Source organism: Mytilus californianus, unplaced genomic scaffold (assembly GCF_021869535.1).
Source record: "Mytilus californianus isolate M0D057914Y unplaced genomic scaffold, xbMytCali1.0.p SCAF_3, whole genome shotgun sequence".
Classification (NCBI taxonomy): Eukaryota; Metazoa; Mollusca; class Bivalvia; order Mytilida; family Mytilidae; genus Mytilus; species Mytilus californianus.
In genome coordinates this window covers 2,029,926-2,050,443 of record NW_026262679.1, presented here as the reverse complement: position 1 = coordinate 2,050,443, position 20,518 = coordinate 2,029,926, and the positions used below count along the sequence as shown (strand labels likewise).

Below are 20,518 nucleotides of genomic sequence, written 5' to 3'. Positions count from 1 at the left end.
TTAACATATGAATGACAGTTTCTATTATGACAACACAAAAGTGCCGACGACTGGGCTGGTGATATCCTCGAGGATGAAACGTTCACCAACAGTGGCAGCGACTCTGGGACGATTTTTATTTTAAATGTTTTTCATTACTTCAACTAACCCGTATGCTTTCTCAATGTCGAAGGAGATGAGGTAATTAAGCCGTTATGTCTGACGAAGGTTACGGCCTAAAACATAGGATGTCTTATGTATCTATTATTTACTTAATGAGTTACAGAAATCTCTAAATTGATGAATTTTCATTTTATAATTTAATTCTAAATAAATAGTCTGTGTCAGACAAAAGTTGACAATTGTATACTAGTGCCTTTAGGTAAAATATTTATCTTATCGTATGTCATTGTACAGTACAACTCGGATGAGGAAGATTGCTAAAAACAAAATACATAAATGATGAAGGGAAAACACCTTATATAAGAGTCGGTAATTTAACTTACTTGTAAGAAGCAACCCTCTATTGAGGAAATCATCATACGAAATGCATGCTTTGGAATGTCGTATTAACTTTGAGATACATACTTCATATAAAGGCGCTGGAGGAATGAAAGTAAAAGTTCACAATTGGAAAACTGCAATTACAATTATCCCTTTAATCGTAAGTATAAATTTGTTCTGAACAGACCCTCAATGGGAATTTCTAGATGTAAGTCACAATATATGAAGCAAGTTTGATGTGATAGATGGGTTCAATACAATCACCAACTTAAATTATTTACTGAGAAGCACTCAATTACAGATTTGATTTACTAATCGTCACTGGTGAGTCCTTTGCAGACAAAACGCGCGCCTGTCGTACAAAACTGTAATCCTGGTATCTATAATGAGTTTATTGCATATCGTTATCATCGATTTTTTAGTGTTAGTTGGTGAGTTGTGTCAAGTGTTTTAGAATCATATAATTAAATGTATGTTGTGTTTCAGTTTCAGTAAGTTTGTTTTAAATTTACGCTCACATAGGAAAAATAGAATGAAGAACATTAGTTACAGGGCCGACGTATTTTAAATTTCTAAGCTTTATTCTAGTACGTTGATAATATTAAAACCCTATATGAAAATAAAGAGATGTGGTATTTTTCCTAATAAGACAACTATCCATCAAGGACAAAGAATAAGATTTAAGCAAACTATATTTGCCATAGTGTTGTCAGTTTGTTTTCGACTCTCTTTTAATGTCGCTTCATTGATGCTCGAGGCCAAAATATTTGAAAGTTTAAAGTCTAATACAAACGTTGATGAGCTGATTAAACCAAATTGGACAAAAGTAACGCCAAACCCAGACAAGAAATGAGAGCGTTGCATGAAGGAGATATATTACTTAATATAAAAGATTTTGAAATTTTATAAAAGCAAATTTGAATAGAACAATATCCGTATTTTCACGGCAGTATCGAAGTACTGGCCACTGGTCTGATGATAATCTTGAGGACTAACAGTCCACCGGCAGAGATATCGACCCAGTAGTAGTAATACCATTACCGATACAAATGTTATTGCACCAGATGCGCATTTTGACAATTAATGTCTCTACATTGATACTCAAGGCCAAAATATTTGAAATTCCAAAACTTTAGGATATGTTTGCTCATGGCAATGTTGTCTTCAGTTGAAATTCTTGGACTAAAATGTGAACACATTTTTCTGACTTGTGGAATTAATAGGACATATATTGCAATCTTTCAAAATAATATGACATACGGTGGTAGTCTTGTGTTATATCTAAATGTTTATTTTGGTGTTGGTAGCAGATAGATTCAATTCACAATTTGTATTGACTTTGAACGGTTTTAATCTTGGTGTTATATATTAATACTTGTCTGAATCGTTTGTTTATTTGTTTATTTGTGTACTTGTTGTTGGATTGCTGTCATACTGAAGATCTCCTTTTATTCATATAAATATTTCATCTCAACAAAAAAGCTTAGTTTGATAGTTATTATCTAGAGTTGTCAAGAAAATATCTCTCATCTTTATACTCTGGTGACTGTCTCTTACATCCAAAGTCTTCCATTTGTGAATCGTGGTACTGAATTAAAACTCTAGAAAAATAAAAATACAGTCTGGAAACAAAAGATGAGTAAAAAATAATACAATTTGATTATAAGTACTAATTATAAAGGTTTTTTTTTGTTCTACTAAAGTTACTCGTAATTAAAGTATAATTAGGATTTGGCGTTTTGTTTTTTTTAGTTACCCATGCAATGTTTTAGATAACAAATATCAGCTCATTTTAGAAACACTCTTTACATTTGGTCGTGTTGATGATCCGATTTACGGAATATAGCGTTATCAGTAGATTGATGAAAATAGCTCTTTCAACAATACCTGTGCAGAGGAATTTTGAGTTCATCACTAAAGAACTTCATAAACTGGCGGGAGTAACTAGGATTGTTTTCTTCGCTGAACTTATTCACTGTAACCATGTCAACGAATACCATTGGGTCACTACTTCCATTATGACTCATTCGATCTCCAGTTGTCAAGGTAACGTAGATAACCTGAAGGAAAGAAGTCGATTATATGATTCAAATAGATTTCTGTAAGAAGATATACTTCATATAAACATTTTTGTTTACGGGCAAGCTGAAGCCTGACTCCTGGTGCGGGATTTTCTCGCTCTGTTGAATACCCATTGGTGGCTGTTTTATGCTCTATGGTCGGGTTATTGTCTCTTTGTCACGTTCCCCGTTTCCATTCACATTAATATTGTTATTCTTACATTTGATGCGTTTCCCTCAGTTTTAATTTGTAACCCGGATTTGTTTTTGTCTCTATCGATTTATGAGTTTCGAACAGCGGTATACTACTGTTGCCTTTCTTTATTCATGATAGATAGTAAGTGGAAAATGTTTCATGAAAAGTATAACATTCCATGGTGGTATGATGAGAAATCAAACTTGACAATCTTTTGAACTTCGTCTTTATAAGCCTTTAAAACTAACATTAAAAACAATTTAATAATTAAACGGAAGTGAGAGAAGATACCAAGCGGGCAATACAAAATCAATAAAAGCAGTCAACACAATAACCAATAGGAAAAACAACGAAAGGACTATAGCAGTCAACACAATAACCAATAGGACAAACAACGAAAGGACTATAGCAGTCAACACAATAACCAATAGGACAAACAACGAAAGGACTATAGCAGTCAACACAATAACCAATAGGACAAATAACGAAAGGACTATAGCAGTCAACACAATAACCAATAGGACAAACAATGAAAGGACTATAGCAGTCAACACAATAACCAACAGGAAAAACAACGAAAGGACTATAGCAGTCAACACAATAACCAATAGGACAAACAACGAAAGGACTATAGCAGTCAACACAATAACCAATAGGACAAATAACGAAAGGACTATAGCAGTCAGCGCAATAACCAATAGGACAAACAACGAAAGGACTATAGCAGTCAACACAATAACCAATAGGACAAACAACGAAAGGACTATAGCAGTCAACACAATAACCAATAGGACAAACAACGAAAGGACTATAGCAGTCAACACAATAACCAACAGGAAAAACAACGAAAGGACTATAGCAGTCAACACAATAACCAATAGGACAAACAACGAAAGGACTATAGCAGTCAACACAATAACCAATAGGACAAACAACGAAAGGACTATAGCAGTCAACACAATAACCAATAGGACAAACAACGAAAGGACTATAGCAGTCAACACAATAACCAATAGGACAAACAACGAAAGGACTATAGCAGTCAACACAATAACCAATAGGACAAATAACGAAAGGACTATAGCAGTCAACACAATAACCAATAGGACAAACAACGAAAGGACTATAGCAGTCAACACAATAACCAATAGGACAAACAACGAAAGGACTATAGCAGTCAACACAATAACCAATAGGACAAACAACGAAAGGACTGAAAATTGTAGTGGTGCTTCTCTATACTTAGTAGACACATAAAAACTCTTCAAAGCTAGTAATTTGGTGCGCTAGACGCGCATTTCGCCTACATAAGAATCATCAGTATCAATTGGAATTTTCAATCATATACGAAGATGAATGGCATTTGAAATCCTAAATTCATAAAACTTGTGCTACAAACGTCTACGGCGATCTTTGCCTGGGGAAGAAAACCCTGAGTGTTTCGAATAATTCAACATTCTATAAACAGTAAATTTACATGACTATGAACAAATCAATGATATTTCGTATTAACACAAATATGCTGACTACTGGGCTGATGAGACCTTCGGAAATAAAACGGCCATTAGCAGTGGCATCCACCTAGTGGTGGTAAAACTCATCAAACATACAAGGCTGGTAATTTGGAATGGCAGAAGTGCGTTCCGTTTATATATAACAGCCCTCCATTAGATGGGCTAGTGGATCACTCCTTTAACTCAGTTGGTAGATTGATGGCTTACTGCGCCATGGTTGCCGAGATCAAATTTTGGCTGTATCAGTTTTAATTTTGAAAGCAAAATCATGCTCTTCGGTTAAAAAATTGGCGCTAAACTAAACAAAAACTACGCTAAAACCAGTGATACCTAGCCAGGATGAATGATGTGTAAAATTACATTATAGTAAAATAACTATTGAGGGAGTTTACCGATGCTTCCCCTTACTTGTGGATATATAACCGCCCTCCATTAGCTGTGCTAGTTGAGTACTCGTTTTCCTTAGTTGGTAGATCGGTGATTTATTGTGCCAGGGGTTCCAGGAAGTAAAATCATGATCTTCGTCATATAAAAATAATAATACACTACACAGGAACTAAAGATTGAGCAACACGAACCCTTTTAAAAGCCGGGGGTAATCTCGGGTGCTTTGAAAGGGTAATCAGTAACTGTTCCACTAGTGGCAACCGTCGTGTAGCTCATTGCAAGATAAAATAGGTACTAAGTCGCATTCGGTAATGTCACAATCGAAGAAAAGATGAGGGAATTACAGTTACGACAACTAGAAGAGGGACAAGAGATACCAGAGGGACAGTCAAACTCATAGATCGAAAACAAACTGACAACGCCATGGCCAAAAATAAAAAGACAAACAGACAAATAATAGTTCAGATGACACAACATAGAAACTAAAGGCTAAGCAACACGAACCCCACCAAAAACTGGGGTTGATATCAGGTGCTCCGGAAGGGTAAGCAGATCCTGCTCCACATGTAAAACCCGTCGTGTTGCTTATGTTATTACAAATCCGGTAATTAGTCTAATTCGGTAGGTCACATTCGTGAAAAGGGAAGGGTATTGTAGTTACGACATAAGGAACATATCCGATATCATCTGTGAAACGGTTATTCCATAACGGTCAACCAACTCGTGATGGCGCCCGTAAAATTTACGAAGGGATGATTTCAAATTCCCCATTTGGAACTCTTGGTTTAATAGCTTCCTTGTGAGCAGCAATCCTCTATCAAGGAAATCATGATAGGAAACACTTAGAACATATCTGTGGTAATATGTGACACAAATATCCCATATCAGTTAACCATATAATGATGGCGTTTCTAAAACTTTTGAAGGAATGAGTTCAATTCGACTGAAGGATATATATTCCATATGCTACGGGAAAATAGAAATTTCACAATGGAAAAATTTAAATCATCCCTTTTGTCGTCAAGTTTAGTTCTCAACCGACAGTCATTGTCAATTTATTATAGATGTAAGTCGAGATATGAGGCAGCTGTTATAACTGTTTCTGAGGAATCGTTTATTCAAATTTCATTGTGATAGACGCAGTCAACTAAGTCCCCAGACTTTGAATTATTCAGTGAAAGGACACTATCTGTATAGCTGAACTTGAAATAAAAAAAATGATGCAAGCTTCTTTTCTTTTTTCTTAAGAACCTCCTGTATGCATTAAGAATAACGGAATAATTCGGAAAGCATAGTCACAGTTGGTGCCAATAAGAACGCTGATTGTCTGTTGTTAAACACGTCCTCCAAAAATTGAAAAAAAAAAACAGCATCTTGATGATCTCAGATTCAGCGAATCCTTAGTTAAATCGGCGTGTTTTTTATACTTAAATGAGGAATAATTATGTATAGATTAGAGAAGTCAAATTTTTTACTATATACTACTAAAAGCGGCGATGGACTTAGATTGCAATTGCTCTAACAGATCGTTTACATTTTTAGTATCCTATAAAGCTATAATTATAACTAATGTTTAATATAATGATGCTTACCATAAAACAACCCTGGATTTTTTGTATTATCCAACAGGTAGTATCCTTGTCCGATTCATACCCTTCCTAGAGTAGGTGTAAAGAGGCGGACATTAACACTCATAAATCGATGTAAATCTGACAACCCCATGACAAAAACAAAAAACAAAAAAAAAACAAAGGAACTTAAAGCTGATCGACACAAACCACACCAAAAACTGATAACGAAATCATGTGAAGAGAGAGCAGCTCCTGGTCAGCATGTGACATCCTAGAGTTGATAGGTTTTTTAGTAACTCAGAAGTTCGATTCTGGTTACTAATAAAGTAGATGTTAATTATTTTGAAAGGCTTCATGGGTCATTTTGCAGACCCAGCAATATCACTTTATTTGTAAGGACACTTATGTAATGATTAGATCGACATTTTGGGTATCCAGTAAAGTGAAGAACAATCCAGTATTTCTTCTTTAGTTGAAATGTTTACCTATATGCACAGTCAGGATTTAGTGTTTTATTTTGGATATAAAACATTAGTTTTAAACATCGTATGATCGTTGTCTCTTAATTGAAATGATGGAATCATTAGCGCCTGTATATGGCGAATATATCTCTCCTTTGATACTATTTTCCAGAGCTTGCATTTCCAATCATGATTTCCTTGATATAGGGTTGCTGCCTACAAGGAAGCTAATGAACCAAGAGTTCTAAGTACGAAGCCACGTCCATTCAGAATGGGGACCTTAAATCTGATGCCTTGTGTAAAGAGAGTGTCACGCTATTTGCATGTTAAATACCCCTGCAACAACTCTTTGAAGGGTCCTTAGGTGGCATGTTGCAAGGCAAAATTCTATTCCTTTCCAATGAACCCTCATTATCCAGTGGCATTCCAAATTTTCCCGATCTTCATCCCGGAGGAGCACTATTATAGAACCTTCCTATTGTATGTATTGTTAATTTGTTCACGTCCTGAACATGCATGAAATGTTTGTCACATGTCGTTCAGAAACCAACAATCAACTAAGTGGTGAGGTTTAAAACATCCCTTCCCAAATTTTACGGACGCCATCACTAGTTGGTTGATCGTGATGGAATATCTGTTTCATAGATGACGAAGGATATGTTCAAATTGTCAAAACCACAATCCCGTCCTCTTTTCCTCGAAAGTGATCTACCGAATAAGACTTATCACCGGGTTTATATTTACATGAGCAACAGGACAGGTGTCACGTGTGGAGCAGGATCTGCTTACCCTTCCGGAGCACCTAAAAGCACCCCCGGGTTTTGTTGGGGTTCGTGTTGCTCAGTCTTTAGTTTTCTATGTTGTGTTTTGTTAACTTTTGTTTGTCTTTTCGTTGTTTTTTTTTTTGCCATGGCATTATCAGTTTGTTATCTTTTGTCTCTCTTTTAGTAAACATCTGATTAATGTCATATTGTATTCTTTATTAGATTGTACTTTTGAGCATGTTTGATCAAAAACTGTTATCTTAGATATAAAATATATCTAATTATTTCTACGGATGTCAAATATACCTCTATAGGAAATTCAAACACCTCTCCCATCTTTTGTGTGACTCGGAGTTCAAACCCCTCTGGAACGTCTTTATCTTTCAGGTTGGTATGGATTATTGCTTTTGGCATCTTATTGTATCCGTTAATCAACAAACAAGCTCAATTGAATCTATTTTATCTTGAGTTTTGTCCTCCTTGAATTCAGCCGTAACAAGCCTGTGAATGATAACAGCTACAATTACACGTTAATGGGAACGCAATCTTACCATTACAAGAATAATAAATAAACATATTTTGAAAAGATCTCATGTTCTAAAATAACATTTTCCTTTGGTATCTCTCATCTGCCTTTGTTTTTATCTCTATCGATTTATGAGTTTCGAACAGCGGTATACTACTGTTGTCTTTATTTATAGCTAGCTAAACCTCTCACTTGTATGACAGTCGCATCAAATTCCACTAGCAAAGATCTACTATCATCTCCAAATTCTTTAAATTATATAATAGCATTAAAATTGGTGTTTTTATTTTCTGTTCTTTAGGAGATATTTGAAATTTGTCAATGGAAATCTATCCACAATAGAGGATTTGTTGGTACTGTCAGTTTTGTTTTGGTAAACTACATTGACAGCTTTTCACCTTTTACTCGTGAAGAAACAAAGTGTAGCTAATTCCACATTTTTATTAATATACAATAAAACTTCAACTGTTTTTCTTATAAAACATAGTGAATTTCATAGTTTGTAGTATATAAATTGATGAAGAAGATACAAAACAAGGTAACATACAAATAAAGGCAATAGTAGTATACCGCTGTTCGAAATTCATAAATCGATTGAGAAAAAAACAAATCCGGGTTACAAACTAAAACTGAGGGAAACACATCAAATATAAGAGGAGAACTACGACACAACAGAAACACACGTTAAAATGTAACACACACAGAAACGAACTATAATATAACAATGGCCATTTTCCTGACTTGGTACAGGACATTTTAAGAAGGAAATGGTGGGTTGAACCTGGTTTTGTGGCTAGCCAAACCTCCCGCTTTTATATCAATGTTAAATATAACATTAAAATGACAACATTACATGACAAGACTACAATACAAATAAATGGGAGAAATTATAGGACAGAGAAACATACGAAACAAAACGGAGGTAGTCGCATGAACTCCTATAGGAGCGTCTTCTGCTTTGTATACATCATCCATCATGGGAATTCAGACTAAGTCACGATGTCATAATCGGGGATAGGACACGATTGTTTAATTGTAGTGTAAAGTGTAGAAACATAAGAAGTATTGATTTATCATCCGTAAAATAAGATTATGTAATTACTAATGAACGGTCTGACGGGTCAAGAGCTATATACAGATATACTTCTTGGCTTATAGTGTATAAAAAAGATTATGTTATATTTTTGTATTTTGCACTCATATGCACAAAATACACACTATATTTATTTGTATATGTATCATTATACTTGAGCAGGATTTGGTCTTGCAAATTTATGTAATGTGCAGTTGCGTTCTTGCATGATTTACCCTGTTGACGCACCCGGGAATTTACGCGAATCCCACAGTTTTTGTTTACCTTGATCAATATATTCTTCATCGACTTAAGACCTTCACACCATGTATTTCCTCAACTTATACTTAAACAACAGGTGTAGATATGTTTTTGTGAACGGCAATAAGTATATTGTGACACATTTAGTACAATCGAAAACAAAATGCACATCAAAATCCAAGAATTTCTTCAACATCACATATCTAGGTAGAGTCATGACTTAAAATTCTTCCAGTTGCAAAATTTTGTGTGTTATAAGAATCTACGTGTTAGATGAGTACACGGTCATATGTAAGTTTATATAACATGCATGAAGCCCGATTTTTTACTATTTCGAAAAGATACGAACCTCTGCAATTTCACACTTTTCAAACGGGAATCTCCTAAACGTTTAAATAAATAAAATAATAACTTAGTAATATATTTTTACAAAGTGTGTTGTCATTATCAAGTTACATTTTTATTATCCCAAAAATTAATAATGGATAACAGTTACGATCCGGTTGACCTGGTTAATTTTTCTCAGTTGTTTGCATTTTCACTGATACACTATAACATCATAAACCTCATATATCGGGGGTGTCAAATACCTTCCATAAGTCGTGATTTTTACTTATGTAGGGTATATCCTGATTATAACAATGACCGTGAAGATAATGAAATGCAAAACTTAAGATCATGAAAATGAGCTTACCTGTTTCAGACGTTTGTAACGTATATACTAGATAATCGTGGGTATGAATAAATTGTAAATTTTAAATTATCTAAGGGTTAGATAATGGTCAAATATTGTGTGATGCCTAATCTCTTGATATAAATTATCAACGTGTTTATAGGAGTAACACGAAGAGTGTCGCATGTGCAGCAGGATCTGCTTACCCTTCCAGAGTATGTGAGATCACCCCAATTCTTTGGGGGGTTCATGTTCCTAAGTATTTTGTTTTCTATGTTGCGTTTTATTTGCTTTTGTTTGTCTTTTGGTCTTAACATTGTTTTTTTCATGGCATTGTCATGCAGTTCGTTTTAGACTTGTGAGCTTGATTTCCTCGTGGGTATCCTTCGGCTCTCTGATATCAATTAAAATAATGGATGTACTGAAACATTGGCTGGGTACCGTACATCAGCAAGCTTTCCGACCCAGGAATAATATAACAAACGTTTATAACCATGTTATAGTATAGGTAAGATTTTGTGAGGGGGTTTGGTGTTTGCCATACTATGTCTCACTTAAACGCACTTGATGATAATACATGTACCAATAAATTATTTGCAGTATTTTAAGAAATGATTTTGCTATATATCTGTTTTTATGTGTTGATAGAATAAAGGTTAGATAAGGCGAATTTTCTGTATAAAGCTAATAACTTTGTTTACCTTTTGAAGCCCAAATTTTTATTGCTTTAAATACGCTAATAAGAGAAAAACAAAATATGCCAATAAAGACATATATAAGTTTTTTAATTCTAGCAAAAAAAATGGTTGATTGTTGTTTTATAGTATTTGCAAGAAATTGGCATAAAAAATCTAGTGTTCCCCCTACCCCCTTTACCCCTAACACGTATTTTGATATGGACTGGTCTTTGTCATTGAATCTTACGCAATTCGATTAGATGTAGTTATTAGTCCCCTAACGACGAAGTCGAAGGGGAATTTAGGTTTGCACTCCGTCCGTTTGTCTGTCTGTCTGTCCATCTGTCAGTCCGGCAAATCAGTTTTCCACACTTTTTTTCATCATGCTTGAAGATATTTATTTGATATTTGATCTATTGTTTGATCATGACAAGTTACAGATCAAGTTCGAATTTTGTTCCGGTCTGATGATTTTTGTGCAGAGTTATGGTCCTTTGACAAAGAAAATTCACTCAAATAATCAGTTTTCCGCACCTTTTGTGGTCATTCTTGAAGATATTGATTTGATAATTGGTATAAATTTTATCATGACAAGTTACAGTTCAAGTTTGAATTTTGTTCCGGTCTGATGATTTTGTGCAGAGTTATGGTCCTTGGACTTGGAAAATTCACTCAAATAATCAGTTTCCGCACTTTTTTTTCGTCATGCTAGAAGATATAAATTTAATGATTGGTATATAGTTTTATCATGACAAGTTACAGATCAAGTTCAAATGTTGTTCCGGTCTGATGATTTAGTGCAGAGTTATGGTCCTTGGACTTAGAAAATTGACTTGATATTTGTTAAATAGTTAACACCATGACAAGTTATAGATCAAGTTAGAATTTTGTTCCAATACAATGAATTTTTAACCGGTAGGGGACTATGTATTGCCATGCAATACTCACAGAATGCTTGTTTTATTGCTTAAACCTTGACATGTTTCCCTGTCTATTTGTCTGCGTATATTATGTCGCTGTCAAAGCGTGCAATTTCGTTTATATAGACAGTGGTGAAACTATGAAATACTCTTATTTGTGGATAAACAGTTAAAGTCATGAATTGTCTTTATGTTTCAGTCTTTCATTTATGCTAAAATTCAAGTTCACCAAATGTATCTATTAATTCTATATATCCATATGATAAAAACAATGTTCTTACATTGAATAAGTCAGAATTTAAACTTCTTTGGAAGTTCCTAATCTGGATAATTTAGTCCTTAAATATAGACATATCCTGTATCCGAAAAACTTGTTATTGAAAATATGTTCATATATAAATTTCATTTCTTCGTACACACATTTGTAAAGTAAATTTAAATGAGCAACAAATTGGACATTGGACGAGTCCGTGTTATATTCATTAATGAAAAAAGGTATGAAAGGTTCGATTTGCCAATTCTTACTTTTCACAAAATTTTCGTATAAATAAAAAGAATTTTTACAATATCAAAATAGCGCATTTTTTAAAAAAATGAGAATCTTTGCATGTTTTCATTCTTTGGTAAAATTTTATTTTGAAGAGAAAAATTGATGTACATTTTACTCATGTCTTCACAAAGTTAAAAAGCTTGGGTGTCTTAACTACAGAAAAAAAGCATTTTTCAGTCTTAAGCTGTTATCAATCCAATTTAACCCAAACGAAAGCAATGACTTTATGAAGAGAAACATGACCTATTTTTTCACCTAAACATTAAAATAGTAAATGTCATCATTGAGATGCCGGATTCGTCTACCTCACAAAATCATGTAAGAAACTATAACAGTGCAACAGTTTGTTCGACAAAATTGTATCAAAATGTTGAATTTAAGTTAAAGAAGCGGCCACAGATCAGTTTATAAATAAGGACACTGTAAAAAGTCATTTGATATTTCCCCTGAAAACATTTATAATTAGCAAAATAATGAGACAGATTTCTTATTTTCCTGATTTCAAGCTCATTGTTAGTTCGTTATATTGTACAGAATGTTATAAAAAAAAATAGAAAGTGATAGTCTCATAATGCTGGACTGGTTTGATTACAATTTAATGAAAGCTAATCCAGATAAATTTCAAGCTCTGGCAATTGGCAAAAAAAACCAATTAATCATAATATTGTTTTTAATCTTAAAGGAAATAGAATAGAATGTGAAAATGATGTAAAGCTACTGGGAGTCACACTAGACTACAGATTAAATTATGATAAACATATATCTAAGATTTGTAAGAAGGCCTCTCGTCAACTTAAAGTTCTTAAACGTATTGATAGATATCTGAATAGACTTGGTCGGCTAACAATTTATTATTCTTTTATTTTGTCTAATCTTAATTCTTGCCCAGTCACCTGGCATTTTTGTAGTGAAATAAAAAACCGGAAAAAATCCAAGAGAGAGCCTTGAATTTTGTTTATGAGGATTATGATAGCTCATATAAAGATCTTTTACACAAGTCAAAACTTCCATCTCTTAAAGTCAGAAGACTACGAGCAATAGCTATAGAAACTTTCAAAATAATACACAAAAAGAGTCTATCATATTAACATGATTTGATTAATATAAAAAATAACAAATATTCCTTCAGATATAGAACAGTTGAACAGCCCTAGGTGAGAACAACAAGCTATGGCATCAATTCTTTTCGAAATACAGCTGCAAAATTTTGGAATGAACTACCCCAGACTTTGAGGGAAGAAAACAATCTTAACCAATTTTCTAAACTTATTTTTACCTGGAATGGTTGTTCATGCCAATGCAATGCCTGCAAATAATTAATGCTTTAATTTTTAGTGCTTTTTCTGCTTAATGTGCTATAATTCATTTGCTTATGTGTTTTTAAAGCGCTTCATATGCTTATAATTTTGATTGCTTTCGGTACTTTTAATATATCTGCATAGTATAACATATTTAACTTCTTCATGTCATTTATGTTGTATATGTATGCTTCAGTGTAATGATTTGCTTTGTTTAGCTCTTGTGTATGTAGTATGCTTGCTTTGTTTTAAACGTGCATGTTTTAAATGTTTTGTTTGTAATAAGACGATATAAAAGCTAAATAGAGCTTATGTTTTCTGTATACTGATATTCGTCTATAAATTAAGCTTTTGAACTTGCACTTTGAACATATTATATTCTATTTTTGTTCAAATGATCAGTATATAGTTCTTGACCCGTCAGACCGTTCATTAGTAATTAAGCAATCTTAATTTCCGGATGAAAAATCAATACTTTTTATGTTTCTACGCTTTACACTACTATTCCCCATACACAATTAAAAGATCGTGTCCTATTCCCGATTATGACATCGTGACTGAGTATGAATTCCCATGGTGGGTGATGTATATGCAAAGCAGGAGAATCTGAACCTGTCAACAGTACACCTGGTCTCGCTCCTTTTTGAGTTCATGAGATTACCTCCGTCTTGTTTGTTACCTTGATTTGTATCTTCTCCATCAATTCATTATTACTGTTGACTAAATGTATCACAGTTACATGTATTAAGACAAGACTAACAACCGAATAAAGTGTCAATTATCTGAACTGAACAATCTATTCCAAATTCAAAAGTGGTGATCGTCATACATCCCAACATCTGCTGAAGAATTCTTCTGAAATGATATCACATCCATTGCTCTTTAAAAAATAAAAACAGAATAACCGAACTCCAAGGTAAATTCAAAAAGTGGAAGTCCACTAAAACTGACAAAATAAAACGTTATTAACCAACTGAACGAGTAATAAACGACTGCCAAATTCGTGACCCGGAATAGTCACCCTACTAAGAAACGTTGGGCCAAACCTGATTCTATAGCTAGCTAAACCTAAACCTCGTATAACAGTTGTTCATAGTTCCGCTAGATTGGCAATTTGGGTGAGCAACCTAAAGAGATATAACAGGTTGATTTAAATGTGACAATAATTGAGCTTCAACAGCCAAAATTATGTAAACATACATCACAGACATGCAACACAACTGACTAAAATATTCAAACAAACATACATACAAATTAATCAATGAAAACTGCCAACAAAAAAGTTTCTGAAGTTGATTGTAAATTTGACAAAAAGGTTTTTGTAGTTGATGGTATATTGACAAATTACAGATTACCAAATACTTTAAACGGAGGGAATTTTTAATGAGCAATAGCTCCTTTATTTAAGCGTTTCGTCCACTATGAAATCAACAGCCCAGTAGTGTGGTGAAAAAAAATACGGTAATTCTCGATAATTTTAATGTACATTGAACTTTAGAATAATTTAGAGTACTAAGATTTTTCTGCCCCCAGATCATAGATGACCTGAGCCACATTTTGTTCAACTATTTGAATATTTAGTGTTTTGTGCTGTTCACTTTTTATCAGAGTGCCACTGACGAATCATGTGTAGACGAAACGTGCATCGGCGTAATACATAATCATTTAAGTCTTGTTATTTGAAGAGTTTTTGCACACAATAATGGTCGACCCAACTGCTTGTGAAACCTAGTAACGAAACTCTAAGGGTTGTCTTCACCCAGGCAAATATAGCCTTAGCCAGATTTGGCACATCTCTTTGGAATATTTGGTTCTTAACTGGGGTTTTTTTTGCGACGTAATTGATTTGACCTTCCACCTGTTTTGATGTCAGCGCCAATGATGAGTCTAGGTTAGACAAAGTGCACGTCGGCGTAAAAAATGATTAGCCTAGTTTTTTTTATGAGATTCTACATAATACAATATGTTATTATAGTAATTTTATTTTATTTCTTAAAATCAATAGTGTCTGTCACATATTCATTATTATTGCTTATAATTCGCCACTGATTTCTATGTGATTTGTTTACTGAAACCATAATAGTTCTTATGAGGAGATGCTGACTTATGGTTTGTAGGTTGTACTGTCGTGGAAAGCTTCCGGGACTTTATATTCTGGAGGTTGCCGTATACATCCAAAATTATGTTTTTGTGCATCATGATATTGTATCAAAACTCTGAAATAAAAAAAATTTAAAGTATAAACACCTTTTTCTATCTGTGCATAAAAGATCAACATGATCAAGATCGATAATTTTTAAGAATATGCTGTATTATGACCATTTAAATTACCTTTCCTTTAAACGTGCTTATATTTGTATAGCAGCAATACTTTGCTCACAAACCAAAATAAAAATAATATGAAGAATAACAAGAGTGCACACGCTGAAATGTCTCGCCTACTATACTGACCATTGATTTTATGTTGATAGTCCTACATATAAAGTTTTACTACAAGTATCACATTAACATTTATGATCCAAGAAAATGAGATCAAGGTCAGATAAACCAAGCTGGAAATACATGTACACCTTTAATACAATTCCTCCATACACAGAATATAGATGACCTATTGTTTATAGTATAAAAGAAACAGACCAAACCATGGAAATTCTATACTGACCAATGAACCATGAAAATAAAGTCAAGGTCATTTGAACCCTGCCAGACAGACATGTACACCTTAAAATCATTCCATGCATCAAATATAGTTGACCTATTGCTAAAGGTATCTAAGAAAAAAAGTTAACCAGGAAAACTGAACATTGACCAATCAACCATGAAAATGAGGTGAAGGTCAGATGATACTTGCCAGACAGACATATACACCTTACAATCATTCCATACACCAAATACAGTTGACCTATTGCTTAAAGTTTAAGAAAAACAGACCAAAACACAAAAACTTAACATAAACAATGAACCATGAAAATGAGGTCAAGGTCAAATAAAACCTGCCAGACTGACATGTACATCATTAAATATTTCCATACACCAAATATAGTTGGCCTACTGCATACAGTATTAGAAAAACAGACCAAAACACAAAAACTTAACATTTAGCAATGAAATGTGAAAATGAGGTCAAGATCAAATAAAACATGCCAGACTGACATGTACATCGTAAAATATTTCCATACACCAAATATAGTTGACCTACTGCATACAGTATAAGAAAAACAGACCAAAACACAAAAACTTAACATTTAGCAATGAAATGTGAAAATGAGGTCAAGGTCAAATAAAACATGCCAGACTGACATGTACATCGTAAAATATTTCAATACACCAAATATAGCTGACTTACTGCATACAGTATTAGAAAAACATACCAAAACACAAAAAACAATGAACCGTGAAAATGAGGTCAAGGTCAAATAAAACCTGCCAGACTGACATGAACATCGTAAAATATTTCCATACACCAAATACAGTTGACCTATTGCATACAGTATTAGAAAAACAGACCAAAACACAAAAACTAAACTATGACCACTGAACCATGAATATGAGGTCAAGGTCAGTTGACACCTGCCAGTTTGACATGTACACCTTACAATCATTACATACACCAAATATAGTAGACCTATTGCTTATAGTATCTCAGATATGGACTTAACCACGAAAACTTAACCTTGTTCATTGATCCATGAAATGAGGTCGAGGTCAAGTGAAAACTGTCTGACAGGCATGAGGACCTTGCAAGGTACGCACATACCAAATATAGTTATCCTATTACTCATAATAAGAGAGAAATTAACATTACAAAAAATCTTAACTTTTTTTCAAGTAGTCACTGAACCATGAAAATGAGGTCAAGGACAAATGACATATGACAGACGGAAACTTCATATCATAAGGCATCTATATACAAAGTATGATGCATCCAGGTCTTCAACCTTCTGAAATATTAAGCTTTTAAGAAGTTAGTTAACGCCGCCGCCGCCGCCGGATCACTATCCCTATGTCGAGCTTTCTGCAACAAAAGTCGCAGGCTCGACAAAAAATGAATGATAAAAAATCTGGAGGTAGACTTTTTCAACAAATTGTCGGCATTCCTATGGGAACGAACTGTGCGCCTCTCCTTGCCGGCTTTTTCTTATTTTCATGTGAGTCGGAGTTCCTTCAAATGCTTATCAAAAGCAAGAAGATCAAGGAGCCAGATCATTTAAATTCACATTCAGATATATCGATGATGTTCTTTCCATTAACAATCCAAACTTTTCTGATTAGGTTCCATTAATATATCCTCCAGAACTAGAAATGAAAGAAACAACAGACACGGCTTCCTCTGTCTCATTTGTAGACTTATACCTCGAATTTGACACAAGTGGTCATCTCAATACCAGAATCTATGACGAACAAGACGATTTTAATTTTGAAATTATAAATGTTCCCCACCTTAGCATCAATATACCAGCTTCACCTGCATAAATGATATACATTTCCTAATTTATTCGGTATTCAAGATTATAGGTACTGACGTTGTTTATCATCTTAATTACGTGTTATATTGTTCTTTTTATTTGTCTTTGTATATTTTTAACCTTTACTGTTTAGTCCTTTTTTTGGTAATATACTTTTTGCGTGGCAATTTATTAATATATCCCGCCATTGTGTTATTGTGCTATGGTCATTTTTGTATTCTTGTCTTTCATTTTTGCTGATGTACTTTATCTATAGATTTTCTATATGCCACTTTTTTTCTTTGTTGAAATAGTTATTTGTTTTTATAGTGACTAAGATTATAACACAATGTTGACTGCTGTACCCCAATTTTTTACTTTTTTACCTATTATGTCTGACGTTTGTTTTGCTCACACATAATGGGATTCTAAATGACTGTCATACAAGTGAGAGGTTTAGCTAACTATAAAACCAGGTTTAATCTACCATTTTCTACATAAGGAAATACCTGTACCAAGTCAGGAATATGACAGTTGTTTTCCATTCGTATGATGTGTTTGAGCTTTTGATTCTGCCATTTGATAAAGGATTTTCCGTTGTTTTGAATTTTCCTGGGAGTTCGGTCTTTTTGTTATTTTACTTTTTAGATATTGGGCTATCATCAAATATAGATACCTAGACAAAGGCAGTTTTAGTTCTTCACTGAAAAACTTCAAGAACTGAAGAGAATGTCCTGGATTGTTCTTCTCATTGAACCTGGCACAAGCCATCCTATCTATGAATACCATGGGATCACTGCTACCATTGTGGCTCATTCTATCTCCCCTGGTGACACTAACGTAAATACACTGAAAATTTCTATGATCGTTCTAATTTTTCACATGGAAATAAAAATGTAAAGTGTGTTTTTTGTTTTGTTTTGATGGTCTATTGTAGGGGTTGCTATTTCGTTTTATTCATGCTTATTCTCTAATCCAATATTAGTAGTAGTAGATTTACTTGAACTTTATACGGGGAAATATTATAGTTTAACAATAGAATTACTTTCAACAAAACAATGTAATATTATATTTCAAAAAATTTCGACTTATTGTGGAAGAAAATCAACTTAGTTTTAAAAAATCTAATTCAAATAAATAAACGATCATTTGAACTTCGGGAGCGGAGAAGGAATTTGGAAATGAATATGTTGGACTACTAAGAACTGACAGAAATCATAAGCTTGTCCAAACCAATGAATATTTTGCAACCCCCCCCCCCCCCCCCCCCCCCCAAAAAAAATCTAAATTAGATATGCAGGAAACGATTGAGTTCAAAAGTGGAAATAAATTTTCACAGAAAATAAATTAGCCGGCTTAGCAACAGGTTAAAATGAGAATGTCGCCTATGAATTAATTCCCTACCCCAGCGCTTAAATCATATGGTCGTCCTCAAATAGGCATGTGTTTTGATTTTTTTAATGTGTAGATGGATTGCTGTTTCATTGAGGTGTATCCCACATTATTTAATGTGTAGATGAATTGCTGTCTCATTGAGGTGTTTCCCATATTGTTTAATGTGTAGATGGATTGCGGTTTCATTGAGGTGTACATGTGCGTAGCTACGTTTACGTCAAAACGCCCGGGAGTGCACATAAATTTTGAAAAAAAAAATATTTGAACCCAAATAAATTATAAGAACTGATTAAAAGCACACGAGCCTTGTATTTTTTTCTTCAATGACTTGTAATTGGAGATAAAGACAAAGTGACGAAATATACTTTTTAATCCAATGGTATCATATTATTTTTTAAGTACTTTTAGGTCATATACATGTAATTCTGTAACTGTTTCGGTTCTTATACATCATCGACTTTAAAATATTCGGCTTTGAGCGTTCCTGATGATGATAAATCTAGAAAAACGCTTCGAACTCATGAAATTAATAACTGTCACTCATCAAGAGGAGATTTAAGAGCATACGATACAGTTAGTTACATGTTATTTATCGCGACGTCAAACTGCGACATATCGGGAAAATATGCATTTTTTGAGTGATTTTAATCCATAGCTTGAAAACGAGTACATAGGACCCCTCCTTTTTAAATGACATTTGACTTGATACTGTATGGAGATTATTTATTCCAATTTTAGTGAAAAAACAACAGATGAATTTATTTTTAAATTAGATAGATATCCAGCAAAAATGTCGTTTTTTTTCTAAAATCTTGAAAATTTTATACAAATGAATTATTTCCAAATAATTATTACACAACTCAAGAGGTTACTTTTGAAAAGAAGATATTCCAAATCGTTTTACAAAAAATAGGCATATGTTTATCTTTTGAAACAAAAGAGTTAATTATGTCTATCCAAAGGATAGAAATGTCCAAGAAACCGTTTTTATCAAATTACGTTGACATGTTTGACAGTTTGTGCCCGTTAAATTGTTTAAGTGAGCTCTCCTTCGATTTTGTCTTCGCAATAAGCATATTTTGCGTAATAATTATAGCAAAGAGCACTTTTAATATGTCTATCCAAGGACAACTTGACAAGGATAACCCATGGAGTCCTTAAACTTCAGCCTCCGCTATCTTTATAACTAGAAAGATAACCTATATTACATTTATCTTCGCATGGAAGTATTTAATTGTAAACATAATTCTTCCATGATCTGAGCT

General features: G+C 33.6%; 1 protein-coding gene across 1 annotated transcript; it reads right to left on the bottom strand.

Moving 5' to 3' along the window:
* Positions 1 to 1,867: 1,867 nt before the first annotated feature.
* On the bottom strand, positions 1,868 to 10,022 carry LOC127733828 (macrophage migration inhibitory factor-like). Its single transcript, XM_052243227.1, has 4 exons — positions 9,990 to 10,022; positions 7,743 to 7,937; positions 2,371 to 2,543; positions 1,868 to 2,084 (listed from the first exon to the last, which is right to left on the bottom strand). Exons 2-4 carry the CDS (start codon positions 7,848 to 7,850, stop codon positions 1,982 to 1,984), a joined length of 384 nt encoding a protein of 127 aa, XP_052099187.1. The 5' UTR covers positions 7,851 to 7,937; positions 9,990 to 10,022; the 3' UTR covers positions 1,868 to 1,981.
* Between the last annotated feature and the right edge of the window lie 10,496 nt (positions 10,023 to 20,518).